General features: G+C 34.1%; 1 protein-coding gene across 1 annotated transcript in view; it reads right to left on the bottom strand.

Annotated features, from left to right (window-relative positions):
- LOC126826874 (GRIP1-associated protein 1) overlaps positions 1 to 20,277 on the bottom strand; it is a 56,016-nt gene that overhangs the window by 28,459 nt on the left and 7,280 nt on the right. Inside the window, exons 12-23 of the mRNA XM_050555971.1 lie at positions 19,821 to 19,868; positions 19,122 to 19,221; positions 18,594 to 18,671; positions 17,975 to 18,109; positions 17,696 to 17,791; positions 15,039 to 15,185; positions 13,615 to 13,728; positions 12,949 to 13,092; positions 12,491 to 12,565; positions 12,056 to 12,112; positions 11,763 to 11,862; positions 11,314 to 11,371 (exon numbers count right to left, since the gene is read on the bottom strand). Coding sequence (XP_050411928.1) covers positions 11,314 to 11,371; positions 11,763 to 11,862; positions 12,056 to 12,112; positions 12,491 to 12,565; positions 12,949 to 13,092; positions 13,615 to 13,728; positions 15,039 to 15,185; positions 17,696 to 17,791; positions 17,975 to 18,109; positions 18,594 to 18,671; positions 19,122 to 19,221; positions 19,821 to 19,868 — 1,152 coding nt within the window. The remainder of the gene's footprint in view (positions 1 to 11,313; positions 11,372 to 11,762; positions 11,863 to 12,055; positions 12,113 to 12,490; positions 12,566 to 12,948; positions 13,093 to 13,614; positions 13,729 to 15,038; positions 15,186 to 17,695; positions 17,792 to 17,974; positions 18,110 to 18,593; positions 18,672 to 19,121; positions 19,222 to 19,820; positions 19,869 to 20,277) is intronic.

Here is a 20,277-nt window from a genome sequence, read left to right as displayed (position 1 = left end):
AACTATTGATTGGCCAAGTTAACCGACTAGTCACTGATCTATGATCAGTTAAACTCTAATTCTAAACTGATGATCAGTTACCAGTTCACTGTACATGTATATTGGTCTGGTTCACCAACTTATGTATGCACAGATAAATTAATTGTAAATTGTTCATTGGACGGGTTCACCAACTAGCCTAGTCACGGATCGGTTAGCTGTCCATTGGTCAGGTTCACTAACTACTCATTGATCATTTATCTGTAATCTGTCCATTGGTCAGCTTCATCAACTACTCACTGATCATTTAGATGTAATCTGTTCATTGGTCAGTTTCACCCAAAAATTCACTGATCTGTTAGCTGTAATCTGTTTATTGGTCAGGTTCAACAACTACTCACTGATCAGTTAGCTAACTGTTCATTGGTCAGGTTCATCAACTACTCTTTGATCTTTGATCAGTTAGCTCTAAACGGTGTGTCAACCAAGCTATCACTGAACTAAATGGACGTATTGTATTTTTACAGCTGTCTGTTCATCCAGGCGTAGCAACCAAAGATAATCCAATATAATTTACCATATATTAAGATTTACTAATATAATAAAGTGAGCGGCTTTATTTGTTGCAGTAAATCGACATCCAACTTTCATTCAAAATCTCAAAGTAATTCTTTGTTTACATAGAAACCAATATGGTGGCTATAAACTATGTTGAATGTCTGTTAAACACACCACTTCCCAGCTCTTTTAAAGCGATAAATAGGAGTAGCAGTAATAATAAAATAGAATATAGTGAAGTGGTCATAGTTAAGTCTAAGGATCACACAAAATCTATAACTATAAAAACCAAACTTATCAGCAAAGAAATCAAAACTAAATGGGGAGTAAAAGACACTCTTAAAATATTGAAAAACGGGATGTGCAACTGGCATTTAAAAATGCCAGTGATGCTGAAAAGAGTAGTAGTGGTAATTGCCCCACCCCTATCTCTAACCCAGGAGCAGGGTATTATTCATGCTGTCCCATGTGAATACTCAAGCGAAGAACTGTTAGACGTGTATATAGATACAGAATCCCAGATGGCAAAAAATCAGGAACCATACAAGTCACGTTTAAAAAGGGACAGGTCCCGGAAATAATAATATTAAGCTATCAGATAAGAACAGTATACCCATATATTCCCTAAACTGTCAAAAGTTTGGACATAACGATTCTCACTTTAATGGTAAAATAGTGTGCGAGACATTTTCAGACTCGCACAGCAGTAATACCTGCTCATCTGAGCTGTGGCGAGAGTCACAAGTCAACTGACAAAACATGCACCAAATTTACTGAATTAAAAAATTTTTTAGAATTCAATATACTATTACTAAGAACATTTCGTTTAAAGAAGCAAAATTATTGTTAATGTCATCCAGGGATACACAAGAAGGAACCGTTGCAAGGCAAAATATATTAACTGTTAAATCAAACTTAGATAAGGATAAACCAAAAGAATCACATAATTACTACACCCCAACTTTCAAAGACAGAAACTTTTTTATTGAGTTTTTATTAGAAACAACACTTGGTGTAATCACCTGTATAAATAACTCAACGAAGAAAGACTCTGTAATTAATACCATAAAACAAAGTGCTAAAAAGTTTATTATTGACAACCATCTTGAAATAAATAGCACAGTCCCTAATCATGTGATTAACAATACTTAGAAAGCTGAATCTTATACTGAAGTTTGTGAAGATGACATGTTATGTGATCACTTGGATGATTACATCTCACATGCAGCTAAAAAGAAGAAAATATCTAACAATCGCTCAACCACTGACCCAGTTGAACGAGGGAAAAGGAAATCTCCCCTGAAAAGGAAATTGCTGATACGAACAACAAAACCTTGGTGGTCCAAAGAATTTCAAACAGCCGTAAATACAAGGAAATAAACACTCAAAAAACTATTTCGCATATGGTCCGCAGAGAATAAATCTTTGTATAAGCAGTGCGATGCAAATGCCAGACAGGTCATTTCAGAGGCAAAAGAAAATCATTGGAAAGCTTTCTGTGATAGTACTAATGATAAAACTAAGCTTTCAAATGTCTGGAAAAAAATACACGCAATAAGTGGCAAATGTTTTTCTAGAAATATTCCTACCCTTAATTATGAATCCAAGACCGCCATGACAATTAGCGAAAAGGCAGAGCTATTAGCGAAAATGTATGTTTTCTGATGGCAGTACTGTAGCAATAAAAATCACAGTGAATCTGAGTGAAATATTCTTAAAACGGATGTCTGAATTTCATTGGAATAAACCATCGCGTAACTTGACCATAAAGCAATTAATTTACCCTTTACCCTAGAGGAAATGCATAACAGTTTAAGTGCCAAAATTGACTTAGTGACTTGTGAAGATCAAATAAAGTATAGCATGTTAAGAAAACTCTCAGGTTCATCAGGTAATTTACATCTAGATTTATTCAATAAATCATAGTCAGAAGGAATAGTTCTGACAAGCTGGTAAACAGCAATGATATCCCCATTGATTAAACCATTAAAAGATAAAAAATGAAACCGGTTCTTACAGGCCGATAATTTTTACTTCTACGTTATGCAAAACACTTGAGACTATGGTAAATAATAGGATAAACTATTATTGTGAAAGTAATGGATTAATTAGTCCAAATCAAAGTGGATATAGACAGCAGAGAGAGAGAGAGAAATGGGGTTTAACGTCCACTCGACACAAACTAGGTCATTTCGGGACTAACATCTGGTTCAATTTTATTTCAATAATTCGCTTGTGCGTAGGGGTCTTTAGCAGTGGGAGGAAAACGAGGACCCCGGAGGTTGGACAGGCGACCCTACTCCTTGTCACGTACAATCGGGGAACCAAAACCACGCCAGTTGACTCAATGACAGACTTTATGATACAGCGCACACATGCTAACCATTCAGCCATTCCACCCCCCACCCCACAACCCCGGATATAGACAGCAGCGCTCCACTATTGAACATGTGCAGTATTTGTCGACCGGACCAATGCATTTGACTTATTTTGGGTGGATGGCCTACTTAAAAAAGTACATGAACTAGGGGTAACAAGACGAATGTTCCACTGGATCGAGGATTTTCTAAACGATAGACAAATACAAGTTAATGTAGGTCTCTCAATAAGCAATTAATATGAACTTGAAAATGGCACACCCAAGGGTTCTGTAATTAGCCCAACACTTTTTTAATATCATGATTAATGATAGTGGTTTATGCAGGCGACAGTTCAATCTGGCATGCAGCAAATAACTACGGTACAGTAAAAACGAGAATGCAAGAAGCCTTAGACAAATTGTCGAAATGATTTAATGACTGGGGACTTTGAATATCTGAAAGTAAAACAGTAGGTATGCTCTTCTGTATGGATCATAGAGAAGTGTCATCTATGATAAGATCAATATGTGACTATGGCTGTGTTGCTTTTGCGAGTTCAAATAAAACAGATCTTTCTAAACTAGACAGTTTACAATATCAGGCAATAAATATACCAACGAAAGCTTCATTTGGCACAAAAAGGGAAAGTCTATTGCAAAAAGCAGGTGAAATGTCTTTCGAATTGAGGTGCAATGAACTAGCATTGAGATACTCGGCTAAGATACAATATCTTGGGGACAGCTGTCCAACATTTGAGTGTACAAAAGCATCAAGGAAAAGATTCAAAAGAAATGTTAAATCACAGAGACTCAACTGTTCGGTCACAGAGCAAATGATCTATTAAAAGGCCTAAGATTAGCTTTAGATCACTATCAGATTACTGACAGGGTATTTTCGTATCAAGTCATATGGACTTTTTTAAATCCAAACTATGACATAGGCCTAAGTAATGTTGTTAAGAAGAAAGAAAATCCACAACACGCTCAAATGCTGTTGAGGGAATTCTTGAACGGAAAATGGTCATCTCATGTAAAAATATACACTGACGGATCTCACGATCCAAAAATAATCCTAATTGCATTAGGGGTAGTCATTCCTAAATTTAATGTTAATATATCAAAAAGGTTACCAGATGGATGTTTCATCCATACCGCAGAACTAACGGCAATATCCACAGCTCTTGAGTGGCTTGTGTCATCCACCGCTCAAAGAGTAGTCATTGTGTTAGACTCCCTTAGCAGCGTAAAGTCAATAATACATGACAAAACAACATTTAGACCAGAAATTGTTCAGAATATTCGAGCCGTAGAATTTACATGGATACCATCCCATGTTCGCATAGTAGGCAGTGAGTGCAGACAATCTGGCTTGCAAAGGACTCAGCCTCTGCGAGACCGAAGACTTAAAATATAGCGTTCAGAAATTTAATAGCATTGTTAAAACTAATATTAAATCAGAATGGAAAACTGAGTTGGCCAGAGCAAATACTTTTAGATTCAAATTATCTAACGAACTGGTTATAAAGACGGAAGTCAATCACCCATAGCGAAAAATTTGTGGATTAATCATAAGACTAAGAACCAAGGATTTAATTACAGACCAGTGAAGTGTGAATGCGGCCACAATTTGACCGTTAATCATGTCATTGCGTGCCATAAATTAGAAGAGAAGAGGCTCCCTCTAAAATGTTTAATGGAAGATGCCAAACTTCAATATACCCTCCAAAATGTACTCTTCCCCTCTCGGAATATGTCATATAAAATTTATGAAGCGACTCAAAATTCATAGTTAGTTGTGAATAAAAAGCACTAGTCAGGGAAAGATAACTGGTTGTGTAGACCAGATTGGCGGCTAAGCCACCTTTAGGCTTTAATAATATCAGAATAAGTTGACATTAAGATAGGGAACTACATAATTACGAGCGTAGTTACACTGGAAGGAACTATTCTGTATAATTTAATATAATAATATATATGGGAAAAATAATAACAAAAGGAATAGGGACGTACACAACTATCATTAACAATGGCAGTGCATATCAATCAATTTAATTTAATTTGTGTTTGAAAAAAAAAAAAAAAAAATGCCAAGTATTTTTTCTATAAATGTTTCACTTTGCTTTAATTGTGTTGTTCTGTGTTGCTGCTGGCTCTTCTTTTTCTTTTCAGGTTACTTTATCTGGGGAGAGTCATATGCAAGAAAAACCCAAATGGAATGTCTGTAACTCTTAAACACTGAACTTGTGAATCGCATTAAAGAACTTTTTACTAACTTTTAATTATATGGAAATTTTTGGACGAACAGTTTTTAATATGTAAATAACCCATGGGTGCAGCTATGGGTATCATGTGCAAATTTACTTAATTGATGCCTTGAACTTAATAACAAATATTCGCTTTTATCATCATTCAATTTTTGAAAGTTCTTTCACATCCATTTTCTAATTTCACTAATACAGTTCTCAAGTTGCATACATGCAACAATAAATTATTAAACCATATTTCAATTGGTGAAACTGAACGATTCTGTAATGAATTTAGTTGGCTTGTTTGAGAGTAACTTTCTACAAAATGATCATATAAACTTGATTATAAAATATATTTACCTGCCTAACAAATTACAAATACTAAAAAACAGTTGCTTGGAACACAAGTTAAACCAAATTATCTGACAATATTTCTTCTGAGCTTAAAACATTACACTGGCTTCCAGTGCGAGAGAGAATAAGATATAATATAAATGTTATTACATACACTATGATTCATAGTATTGATTTTTCCAACTAAGTATCTTCAAGAAATTATAACACATTACTTTCAATCACGTTTACTTTCCCTCACAGAAGGCGAATCTTCTTATAATGTGTCCTCAAGTAAACACTATTGGGTGAGAGGACTTCCAAAATGGAATAAAGACTCTAAAAACATTTCTTCTCTATTAAGAAATCTCAAGACTTAAACTTTTTAAATCTGCTCACCTTTAAAGGGGGGTTTATGTCAACTTTGCAACTCAAAGAAAGCAACTACTTGCACTCATGTCGACTCAGAACTGATAGCGATTACACCTAACACTGGACTGTTAATTTATTCATCACATGATCAACAAAATGGTGAATACCTTAGAAGAAGCATCCCAAGGCATGGTCGGTCTTACCACAATTCTATTACTGTATTATTGTCGACAACATCAACATTTGTAAAGTGGATGTCTTCGTTCCCTTCCATTTTGCTTATTTATAAAGTCACATGACACGTGTCTCTTATCATGTGATGTTATTTCGATGGAAACAACTTGACACCAGTTCTAAGAATGCTCATGTCGACTGCAACTAGTTGCTTTCACTTGCTCCCAGATGCTGAAACTCCAGTAGCTGAAATGCGATACACTTTGGTAGGATTCGTGAATGGCTCTGTGCAGGCATATTGTAATAAAAGTAAACTAATATGAGAAATGCCACAAATTTTTCAGATGGTAAATTAGAAGTTCTAATTTAAAACTATTATTAGCTTACAGTGAGTGTCATGTTTTTAAAAAAAAAACCTAACATTTTAAGATACATCATTGGGAAAATGGTGGTAATGTCGGACCATCTATTGTCAAACATTATCCATCTATTGCCAAACATTAAGTCATTAAAATTTATGCAATTAATTGTTTTATTAAAATCACTTTCTAGTTCCTAGTGATCTAATATTCGATATTTCAAGTTTGTCGATAAAACTTTCAAAAGAAAAGAACAGATCTTGATTCAATGTATTAATTCTTGTATTTCCACATGAACTAATCTTAGAGATTAGTATAGTAAAATGTAGCAAGTCTACAAGATGTATAAGCTGATGTGTATGCCAGTCATGACCAATAGCTATGGAAGATGACCGAAACTAGATGTGACCCATCGATCATATTGTACGCCGGAAAAAAACAGCTTATTTTTCAAACCCAATTTTCAAACATGGATATAATCAACCTCCGCCATGTAACTTTAAAATTCTTAGGCCAGTACAGAATAATGCATAGATATAGATAATCTCATTTTATAGAGTTGTATACATAGTTGTCAACAGAGGATTATACTGAATGTTGTGTTGATAAGTAGTAGTTATTAGCACACTTTCCGAGGTGTATCGGTGAATATCAGGACAGTTTTGGTCGAGGGGCCCAGCCGAGGCGGCCCCCGACCAAAACTGTCCTGATATTCACCGATACACCGAGGAAAGGTGCTAATAAGTTACTTACATCACATTTCTATCGAGTATTGTGAAGCAAAATGTGAAAAATAGTATTTATTATCGAGTCGTTTCAACCGAAAAGTGACAAATACTTTCTGCTCTTTCATTATTTATCCCTTTCTGAGCCTCACGTTACATTTCATGATAGAATGATTTCGCAGTGGATAGACGACCTGAGTAGTATTTACACGTGCGTCTTGCTATGATACTCTGAGCGTAAAACAATCACGTGTTTGTTTAGACCACATCGTCAAAACAACTTGTCTATGGCGTAGAGGACTGCGATATTATTAAATGTAGTGTATAATAATTGATTTTTGTAATATGTTGTTATGTTAATTTAATGTCATTGTATATGTTTTTGAACTGCTATGTAGTTCCCCACATTTTGTTTTGTTACTATGATTTTGACTAGTTGTTTCATGTACATTGAATAGAGCCATCGTTATCAATTGCGATCTGGGTCGGACTAAACGTCCGCTACTTATTGCTTGATAGGTATCTAAAACGGTATAAAAGTATCTGTATCAGAAAATGAACAGTACTCTTTTTGTACATGTCTGATACACAGATACTTTTATGCATGTATTGCAAATGAACAGGACAGTTTTATCAAAGGTTGCCAGTGACAACGAGTAGAAGTGGGATGTAATTAATGATGAATGTCTGGTAATAGAACAATAAAAGTGAATCGATATATTGGAATCTTATCAATAACGAGAAGTTGTCCACAGTTAGTCATTCTCTATATTAGCACCCACATATTGTTCATGTGTCATAAGAATTTTCTAGAACAAAGCCACTATACCGCTTTTATGGTAACACATGGACATGGTGTAAAAGTACTGCTCTTCGAATCCAACCAAATTTTGTATTAAATAAAAACAGCACAGAAATTATGTAAATCCTCAACATGTCCGGAAAAAAAGGCACTAAAAAAAGTATACAGCAATATTACGGTCTTGTGGGAATTGTAGAAATAAAAGCTAGAGATTAGTAAACTCACTTACCGAAAAATTAAGAAAGTTACGTATTCCAGTGCTATTTTATAGCAATATTGATAACTTACATGTTGGCACAAATGTAGTGTATATGTTTACTCTTATTATGCACCACTATTCTAACCATATTCTAGAGGGCGCTAGTTTCGCTAGTCTGTCATTCGAATTAGTTATTTAATATTAGGATATATACTCAGCCAAATTAAAAACTTGACACTGATGAATTTCAACAAATTTTTTTTTCTGGTAAGTCAAATAAATTTTAAACTGTTTCTAACGATAGTAAGTAGTAAGAAGCCTTTAATTTCATAAAATTGTAAAGTCACGTGGATCACGTGACTTTTGAGCATATAAAGATGAAAAACCTGAAAAACACGTGCAAACACAAACTCGTGAGGTCGATCGATGCAAGTTTGCTTAAACTGAACACGCACACGTAACTTGAACTGGAAAAACAAATTAAAATTGTTATTTTCATCTTTGTTAGAAAATGCCGCGCCTTTCAAATGTAGAACGTCTACGTGCTATAGGTAGGCTCTATGCTGGTCAGTCTGTGGTCACTGTTGCAAGAGCCTTTAATTGTTCACGCCAGACAATAATTAATCTTAGAATGAGAGTGCTTCAAACTGGAACTATTGCCGACTGCCCAAGGGCGGGAGCGCCACGTGTGACGTCACTCCAGGAAGATCAAGCAATACGATTACGTCATCTTAGAAACAGATTTGTCACTGCAACCTCCACAAGTAGAGAGATGTTTGGTGGAAGGGTAACTGCACAAACTGTTCGAAATCGCTTGCAGGCTGCTGATCTTCGAGCTCAGAGGCCCTATAATGGACCAATATTGACACCTCTTCATTGCCGTAACCGACTAGTGTGGGCCACAAGACAGATAAGATTTACTCAAAGACAGTGCAAATTCGGTTGTCTTTAGTGACGAATCTCTATTCACTTTGAGATTTGCCGATGGCAGGGCCCGAGTGTACCGCAGACGAGGTGAACGTTATGCTCAAGTATGCGTCAGAGAAGTTGACCGATTTGGTGGCAGAAGCGTCATGGTTTAGGGTTCTTTTTGTGCACATGGACGTTCTCCTCTTGTTGTTGTCCAAGGGAACTTAAATGCTGTCCAGTACAGGGATCAGATTTTGCAACCCGTTCTTCTTCCGTTTATGCAGAGACATGGGCCTGGACTAACGTTTCAACAAGACAATGCTCGACCCCATACAGCAATTGCTACCCAGAATTTTTTAAGAAAAGTCCTGGATTGGCCATTGCTTAGCCCCGACCTTAATCCTATTGAACACATCTGGGACGAACTGGGTCGACGTGTTCGTCAGCAAGTGAATCCACCACTGACGTTGCAGGACCTTCAACATGCAGTGGCGACGTCTTCCTCAGGTAGTGTTTACTAATGTTCTGAGATCCATGAGAAGACGTTGTGTGGCAATACGAGACGCTAGAGGAGGCCACAACCGTTACTAAACATTTTATTCTGATTGTTCTCCAAGTCTGTGAATTTCATTTTGGGGGGTACTGAGACATCACGAATGTTATCAATGTCAAGGACTTTCGGCGAGACGTATTCTTGCTTTCTGTTGATGTCAAGGTCGTCTGTGCACAACATAACACTAAAATAGTTGCCTTAAACCAAATATTAAAAATCTAGTCCCAAAAATCCCGAGTGTCAAGTTTTTAATTTGGCTGAGTATATGTCACAATTCTGCAGTCTGTAATGCTGTAAGAGATGGTCTAAAACCGATAAATGTGAGAAATATTCTGTGGATAATTCTATATTATATACTAAGCAGCAAAAGAAACGTCAGGTTGGTATGTTACATAGATACATTGCATAAAACTTGCCAAATGTTTTTATTGTATATTTGTGACCACATCTCCAACTTTACCTGAGTAATAAGGCTCCTTCCCAAACACAGAATTAACCCAGGAAATGTTCTCAAAAACGCAGCCTGACTTCTGAGATGGTAATATGTTCTCCATGATTTTCATGTAACTCATGCTGCATGAGCGGTTCACCGGGACTAGCCCTATAAAATGCACCCCCATACCTGGTAGAATCATTCACACTACAACATCAGCAGCATGCCACGACTCACGACAGCTTAAGAGGAACCAGGCGCTTGGAAGACTCAACACTGCCAAAGCCTTTTGGTCAATGTTTGGACCATCTACGAGCTTCAGCAACGCTTTCGAGCCACCAACACCACAGATGATCGCCCCGAAACTGGTAGACCAAGGGTTACCACATGGTGACAACACTGCCATGTTCCAAAATCTTGGTGCAGGGAGAGGATGCAGCATCACAGCAGAGCGCTACATCGAACAAGCTCTCAGACCCCACATCATACCACATTTCGCACGTCATCGAAACGTTTTCCAGCATTAAAACACCCGTACCCACACCACCAGAGTTACTCGGGGCTTTCTACAGCAGAACGGTGTCATCGTTATGCACTGGCCAGCCCTTAGTCCAGACTTAAACCTGATTGAAAATATTTGGGATGAAATTCAATCGTCTGCTCCACTCCATGTACAGACGCTGCACTGCTGTTATTGACACTCGCGGTGGACACACCAGATTCTGATGTATAGATGGTGTACAGACTCTAAACCTTCTTGTAATGTCTTGGAATTGTGATGAATTTTAAAATCACTAATGTGTCAACATACTGTTCACAAAAAATTGCTTTGATGGAATGATTTTTCTACAGCCAATTCAGCTCTTTATTTGTCTTTAACCAAGTAAGAAATTTCGATAATAAAAACTATTTAAATAGTAATATGGGAATATTTCATTAATAAAAAATTATTATAAGTCCTTCTAATAATTTATTTCTTAGTCCAACATGTAATATTTTGTGTACACCATGCTGATAAAGCAGTATAGACATGTGAATTCATGATACCCTTCCATAAATAAAAACCAAGTTCTCATGCGTTATCAAAAATCACAGACAGTGAAAATTTTGAAGTGGAAGCCCTGGTTAGGGCTAAAGAATTTTTAAAGTGGGGCTTGTCCAGGATAAAAGTCATTATTTCATTCAGCTCGCTTATATTCTGGTCAATATACAAGTTGACCAACTTAAGAAAACATTACTGTCTACATAATACCTTATTTATAACATGTGACTATAATAAACTTAATTATATATGATCTCTAAAATTCCTTACCTATCATCACAACGGAACATGTCATTAGGATCAGTTGGTCGGAATAAATCTTCCATACCTTTAAGAATGAAATATAACTTAGTCAGTGTAATATGATGTAATAAGTGGTGTAAAATACAGTATGACTACATTCTACCATTGGCATTACTTCTATTGTAAATTATAAACGTGTGTAAACTTGAGGTTATTTAAAAAGAATACAAACTCAATCAAAATATATCTTTGAAGGAAACCTTTTTCACACTTTTGCATTGCTTTTGTATTGTACAATACAATATTTAATTATAATTAAATAAGTAAAATTGGCTTTGTTTTTCAAAAATTTTATCTGTATAGCAAACCATAATTACTCTGTCCTATTCAGTTTATAGTAACAATTTATTTTAAAAAACACATAACAGCATAATTACATTTGTAAAAGTCCAAAAAGTATCCTAATATTAACTTACTCTGTCTATCTTTGGAATCTGTCAAAACTTCTTGTAGACGTTCCTGTAATTTTTCTGTACGCTTTCGTTCTGCATGTAACTGACGTTTTAAATCTTTTATCTGAAAATATTATCTTCATTAACTTTTAATAATTTGCTGGAAGTCATTCTTGTACATTAATAATGTGCAAATTAATTTATCTATGTTTATCTTATGACAAGACACATATTCACAATCACATGGTTAGAAATGAAACAAAGTAATATTTTATGTTAAAATTCAAATAGAGAATTTTTAACAATATGCAATATACCATTGTTAACCCTTTCTTTTCATGAAGTTTCTTATCACCCACACCATCTTTAATTTCCTGAAATATATAATGCACAACATCATTGCCGAGATAACTGAGAGATTATTTGTGTATAACTGTCAACAAAGTTATATATCAACTTGTAAGAATTTATTTGCATCTCAAGAATTCTTCAACATACATTTCACTGAAAGTATCCTGTAAATGGTAGTTTAAACTAAAATAGTAATAAGTGTCTACATAACATAAAACGAAGAAAAATAATTTTAAACAAAGATAACAACACCCTACAATTTGATGAGCTACACTGTTGTCACTCACGCTATCAGTCGTAGTTTTCATTAATTCTTAAAACAATCATAAATATAGTGAAGAGCAAAAAGCATTGTCATTCACAATACCAGGCATCAATTCTTAAAATAATCAAAAATATACCTGTCTGAGTGATGACACACTTGTTTTCAGATTCTCAATTTCTTGTAGTAATGTATTTTCTTTCTCTTCCCATCCCTACAACCATAAATATATAAAAGATATTAAACTATAAGTACAATAATTTAAAAATTATGCAATACCAAAAAGGACAAGCACATATCACTATTGAATAAGTCATCCAGAATTTTTTATAAGATAAGTACCAAACAAGATGATACACCTAAACTCACTGATTATTATATATTGAGTCATGCATAAAATGAAATGGAGATTAATGTCTTACTTTTCTGCAATAACAAAGTAGTCTCACTGCAATACAAGTCGAAACTAACAAAGTTTGTTGCATTTTTGTATTCATTAAAGAAACCAAAACTTTTCTCAATAGATTTACAAAACAAACACATAAAGAAATAGTTTACAAATTGAGATCAGGATATATAATGTAACTTAGAACTAACCGTTCGCCATGTTTGTTGTTCTTCTAATAATCGAGCTGCTTCTGCTTGATGTTCTTCTTTTAATTTATTTATCTCGGTTTCATGACTAGATTTCATTTCTTTTAAAGATGTTTCATGGTCTACTTTAGCTTGGTCCAGATTTTCCTGTTAAAAATTGAAATTAAATCCCTTTTAAAGTACACATAAAGCATCAAACTTATAAGTAACAACACATTTCTGGGGGGAACTGAGCTAAAGACACCATAGAATGTAAAAAAATAAATAAAAAAACCCCATTAATCTGTTTAGTCATAATAGCTTCAAATTTCAAATATCCTGATAATAGCTAAACAAATGATTATTTACAATAAATGTTTGCTCCTAGATAATGTAAAATAACTGAATTTGCATCCGGAAATAGTTATATGATGAAAAGATAAGGAGTTTGTGGCAGACAAAACTACACAAGTGAAAAACTAACATTAAAAAGTTAATGAATTTTAATTAATACCCAGATAAAAACAAATAGAAAGAACAACTATTTTTTGTTTGAAAGGATCCTTTTTTTAAATTATAGAATGTCTTAAATGACTTCTGTAAAAATGACTCGCTACTTTAGCAGAGTAAAACAAAATAAAACTAAACGAAAACGAATACTTAAAGTATATAACGTATACAGTTGCCAACCTCGGTTTCTTTTAATCTTCTTTCTAACCACTGTTTGGATTCACTGACAGATTTATGAGTTTGTTGTAATTCTTCGAACATTATGGTCTGTTTCTCTAATTCAGCGATTTTCTCCTAAAAACAAATGTTTAACATAGATTTAAAAATTGAAGAACAATTAAGATTTATAACCCTTAGAATTTTAAAATCTGTTTCATTATTTACTTAGAATCATATATTTTTTTAGCTTTTAGCTGGACACATTTGATTTCATGATGCATTTATTATTATTACAGCACATTTATAGCCCTTTCATATCATGTGTTCAAGGGCACTTTACAAAGTGGCAATGTAATCATATAAAACAACAAGATTATGGATATGTTAATAGTTGTATACAGAGTCAGTTAAAAGCTTGATTAAGGGCATTGAGTAGTCCATTGGGCCAAGTTTGGAACATAGTTGGTAAATAAAAGCGATATTTTTTGGTGATTAATATGTAGTTTACCACCCAAAATAACAAAAAATGTCATATCTTATCAACAAAAATTACAGTGCTAGTTTTAAAATGTGCATTTCAGACTGCTCAACGCCCTTAAATAAATGTGTTTTAAGCTGTTTTTTAAAAGAATATCGAGTTGTGCAACATCTTAAACTAAATGGTAGATTATTCAATAAAATAGCGGCTTGAAAACTAAAAGAGCGCTGACCAACTGAAATGAAATGAAATGGTGTTTAACGTCCTACTGTTCTGACTGACCATAGGAGACTAACTTAACAGTTTGGGTCTTTAAAAGTAGTTTATCTGATGTATGTAATGTCCGATCAGGTGTATAAAGTTCAAAAAGATCTAAGAGGTAAATAGGAGCTAAATTATTTAAGCATTTAAAAGAAAGTAATACAATTTTAAAATAAATATTTAAAGATACATTGTGCCAAAAGTATCTATTGGGTTGTTATTTCCAATAAAAGTATTGCAAATTTGGTATATGGAAAGTATAGACACTAGAAAAATACTGGATTACCAGAAAAACACCCATGGAGCAAGCACTGGGCAAAAATGTCAGGGTATCACTAACTGGCAACCCAACTGTTGTCAGCCAGTTTACTGTATGCTAGCTTGACTGAGGGAACAGTTGTTATTTCTTGATCAAATAGTTGGGAGGTTTTGGGAACATTGAGGGGTGTCAATGTACAAGACTCTACAATTAAACAGCGAAAAAGAAGTTGACAGAAAATAATTAAGAATTTACTTGTATTGTAAATGGACAGACCCCATGATCTAAAGTGCACCCCCCCCCCCACCACCCACACACACACACCATTCCTGATCTAGCAACATTGATAGAATCTACTGAGATAAGCCAGTTTGTGATAGATAGAAAAATACAGTATTGACTAATTGGGTATTTCATTTGTATGCTGTCACAAAATGATGTCTTCACCTGTAAAGTGACGATTCCTTGCTGAAGGGAGTTAACCACAACTTTGTGTTTTTCCTCCATACTGTTGACAATTTCTCTATGACTGTCTATTTCTTTTTGATATTTTATAGCTAGTTCATCTAAAATAGATTTTCTTTTTTCAGCCACCTGAAAACAAAACGAATATGATGTGTTACTAATCGAGATTCAATTATGATTTTTAACGATAATAAATCTTATACCAATCATGACTGGAGGAAATGATTGTAGAATTACAAAATACTGTTTTCGTTATTAGATATGTTCAAGATCAGATAAAATCTGTGACTTCTAGTGGGTCCACAACCTTGGTATTACATACTTTTACACTATTTGCCTACAAGTAGCAGCCATTTTCTCAAGCATCAACCATCATTAGTGTGTAACAGCGATATATTTAAATAAATAATCAGATAAATCAGGTAAAAATTGTGACCTCCAGAGATTCCACAAACTAAAAAACATGATTTTTCGTACAATCAGGGGCCATAATCCATAGTCCAATATGCGCGAATATAGAAAGCAACCAAGATCTTTGCAAGTTTCATCAAAATTAAATAAAAAGTTTAGGTCGGATTTTTACAAAATTCGACCTCAGCCTTCATATAATTAAGTGTTTTTTAAAATCTGGGACTATATCAAAATCAGACAAAAATTGTGACCTCTAGCGGTTTCACAACCTTGGTATTAGATACTTTTACACTATTTGAGTTCAAGGAGCGGCCATTTTATAGCGCAGTTTATGCCCAATCTTTACGAAATTCGAACTTATTCATCATCAGGATGTGATTTATTTAAACGATTTTTAAAATCAGATAAAAACTGTGACCTATAGAGGGTTCATAAGCTAAAATCGCGAATTTTTTCGTAATCAAGGGCCATAATCCAGGAATTTACAGTCCCATATGTCCGAAAATCGAAAGGAATAGAGATCTTTGGGACATAAACACATGTTTTAAGTTTCATCAAAATCTGATCAAAATTGTAACCTATAGCGGGTCCACAACCTTAATATTACATATTTTGATACTATTTGCATACATAGAGCGGCCATTTTGTGTGGCAGTTTTGGTCTGATTTTCAGGAAATTCGTACTCAATCATCATTATGGTGTAACGGTGATACAATTGAATGTTCTTTTAAATCGGATAAAAATTGTGACCTCTAGTGGTACACAAGCTTAAAGATGTTGCCAGACAATGAAACATACGCCAAACAAGTGTTGTTGCATATTTTTTCTTTTATCAGTAGGCCTAACGAGAACATTTACAACACATGAAAATCTGATTACGAGTAATAACCATTGAAGTAATTATCAGAAAACATTTGTTTCGATTGTTTGCCTCGTGACCTTAAACAATTTATATTAACTTTACCCTCTAAAGCGTCCACAAGATTTTTTTTAAAGTGATCAAGGGCCTTAACTCTGGCAGTAATTATCAAAAATAGTTGAAAATCAATAGGCTTTTTCATCTCATGACCTCAAACAGTTCGTGTAAATTTAAAGTCAACCAAATATTAACTTTAGTCTCTAGAGTGTCCACAAGATATTTCCAAGAGATCAAGGGCCACAACTCTGGTAGTAACTATCGGAAATCGCTGAAAATCAATAGGATTCTTCGTCTCATGACCTTAAACACCAAACAGTGCGTATAAATTTAAAGTCAATTGGATATTAACTTTAGCCTCTACAGTGTCCACAAAATATTTCAAAGTGATCAAGGGCCATAACTCTGGCAGTAATCATCGGAAATCGTTGAAAATCAATAGGCTTCTGCATCTCATGACCTACAATACTGTGTATAAATTTAAAGTGAATCGGATATTGACTTTAAACTCTTGAGATTTTTCAAAGTGTTCAAGTACCATAACTCTGATAGTAATTATCAGAAATTACTGAAAATCAATAGGATTCTTCATCTCATGACTTTAAACACTGTGTATACATTTATAAAGTCAATCGGATATTAACTTTAGCCTCTAGAGCATCCACAAGCAATTGTGTAGGCCAAACCACCAGACGGATGGAGGGCGACGACAATATGCGACCACATTTCAATGTGGGCGCATACCAGGCGATTTTTCGTACAATCAGGGACCATAATCCAGGAAGTTGTGGTTGGATATACGTGAATATTGAAAAGAACCAAGATTTTTGGGTTATAAACAAACATTTCATCTAAATCGAATAAAAATTGTGACCTCTAGGGTGTCCACAAGCTAAAAACATGATTTTTTTTGTATAAACAGCGGCCATAATCCATGAAGTTTCGATCCGATACATGGAGATAAATCTACATTTCAAGTTTCGTCAAAGTCGGATAAGAATTGTGACCTGTAGAGTGTCCACAAACAAATTGAGCATGGACGGACGGACGGACGGACGTGGGCGTATAAAACTCGATAGGAATCTTCCTGTTATGGAGCCTGGCAAAATCTACAGCTTGTTAACTATACAGAAGCAGAGTTTTAATAAGGTTTTCTTACAAAGTATTTTTAAAACGGGATAATGGAAATGGAAAGTAAGTATACATTCTCTTGTGCATGACATCCATCAATACTTCACTAAATGGAGATATATTTTGGACCTACATATCAGAAGTCAAAGCTACTGGGTCAAATTAATAAGATATTTTTACCTTGCTGATTTCCTGTAAAGATTGTATTTGAGAATCTCTATCATTTTGAGCAGCATGAAACTGTTCCATTGTATCTGACACAGCTTTCTGACTTTCCTTTAAAATAATCAGAAACAGATGATCATAAATAAAAGAATGGAAACAGAAAATTTACCTTACTGATTCAAAGATTAATTAACTTCAGAATTGTCTTTATTGAAATAATCAGAAAGTACATTTATTTTACACTCTATGAGAAGTAGAAAACATAAGTCATTAAAATCTATTTAAATATACTACCTTTAACTGTATTTGTAGATCATCTTTTTCCTGTATTAGTTTAGTGATATTATTACGTAATTCTATAATCTCAGATTGATATTTCTTTGTCTGTTCTTGTAATTGTTGATTACCGACAATATTTGCTGCATCAACCTATGAAATTACAAATAACAGAATTTGATCTTTACATAGATATGGAATAACAAATATGCTCTGTGCTTATAGAATCTTCAGGCTTGGTCAACTACCATGGAATTCATTAGACTCATTTTTTCTTAGAAGTACTTAAAAGAGAAGCATTCAGCAAATAAAACTATTTTATTCTGTGTAAAAGACAGATAGAAATCTTTATATTAGCCCTGTTAATCTAGTTGAAATTTAGCGATACTTCAGCAAGTCCAGCCATCTTTTGGACTTTCAGACAAGGTAAATTAGTGATTTCCTTTTCATTTGACATTTGATGTCTATACTCAAAACAATGTTAATCAACAGATACCCTGTTGAATCTGAGATTATTTTTTAAACAGACTTTCTTATCAACTGATAACCTAGGAAGTCCAAGACTGCTTCTTTAAAAAGCACTGTTCTATTTATTCAGGAACACAAGTTATCTTGAAAATATATGATTAATACTAACCTGTGACTGAAGTGTTGTTATTGTTTTTTCCAGTTGTTGCATTTTTTGTTCTGCTGATGTATGATCATTTTCACCAACCTATAAATTGTATCAAACTTTAAAATATATTTACAGAAAAGTTGATTTAATTCGACATGTTAACAACTTTTATTATATCTAATAACAACAGTTAGCACCTAAAGAATGAGTATTTGGAAATGAAATGGAATGGGCCTAATGAAGACAGGCATATGTCATGCAGTGTGCTATGAGGGAAATTTTTGCACAGACAGCCACCAAATGGCCTCCTTTATTTTGAATTCCAACTATATCAATGGTATACGTGACTAGACGATGTACCGTGACAGGCCCTGCACCAATGCCAAGGGGTAATCACACAGGTAGATTATGTAGAACTTTCTCAGCCAACACCAGCTCTGTGATATTTGGAGCTTTTTGGAACTCTGAAAATATGCATAATCTGAATTTAATTTAACAAAATTTAAACAATTTATCAACATCTAAATTTGGAAAGAAATAAAATATAACCTGTTTTAGTTTTTCTATTTCTGTTTGTAATTTACTAGTTACATCTTGATAATACTTTTTATCCCTTTCTCTTCCTGCTTGTAATTCTTCAATCTTTTTACTGTAAAAAATACATTATATTATACACACAAGTGTTATCTATCATGGTAACATATCAAGTTCTTTGATAGTAGGCTATAAATACCTATTTTAACTCTTTCAGTGTCTAGTTTTTTTTAGCAGTTTAATGCTAAAATACTCAGGTTTTGTGATGTTTTTCTTTTAAATACTCGCAAAACTGGTCTTATACTGATTCCTTGGACGTCCTGGACTCTTTCTTATGTCAATAACAGTTTTTTTACCACTTCAAGAATATTAAAACATTGTTAGAATGTGTATGTATCCTTTCCAACACCACCACCTTTAACAAACTCTGTAGTTCCTTTAACATTTCTGCCAGCGGCCGATGGTGATCAGACATTTTGTAAGCATTGGTTAGCTCTGAATTAAGACACTTTTGGACTATGTTTGCCATGCAAAAATATATGATAATTGTGCAATTTAGACACTCAAAAAATTAATTTATTAGTATATTATTTTAATACCAGATCTTAAAAATTTAACTCTTCACAGTTCAGTCTCTTTGTTTGAACCAGTACTCATGTCAAATATCTACGTAAACAATTATCTACTGTCTCAAGAATGACATTGTTTACTTACCTACTTTCGGCAAACATATCTTCTTTCTCTTTCTGTAGTATGATAACACTGAAAACAAAATCAAAACTGTACTAGCATTTATCACACAAACATGGCATCTTCACTCTGTTTACTGATGTATTCAAATCGTCTATTCAAAGGCATAGACAGGGAATTGGGTTTAACACTGTAGTACTATATCAGGGCGAGTTTTGTGTAAAAGAACACTTATGTATAATATTATGGCCTTGACTAATTATTGTTTACAGATCCACTGACAAGCTAAACAGCACTTGAAACAATGGAAATCTGTTGTAATATGATACATGAATTGAACTTAAGGTTAATAAACACATTTGTCATATGTCACCTGTTGGTATGCAATGTATGAGACATGTCCATTCCATATTTGGTTTATTCGTGAAGTCATTAGGCTTAGTAACCCATCATCATAATTAATTATGTAATATTTGACCAA

The sequence above is a fragment of the Patella vulgata genome, chromosome 7 (assembly GCF_932274485.2).
Source record: "Patella vulgata chromosome 7, xgPatVulg1.2, whole genome shotgun sequence".
Classification (NCBI taxonomy): Eukaryota; Metazoa; Mollusca; class Gastropoda; family Patellidae; genus Patella; species Patella vulgata.
This window is presented reverse-complemented; position numbering and strand designations above follow the sequence as displayed.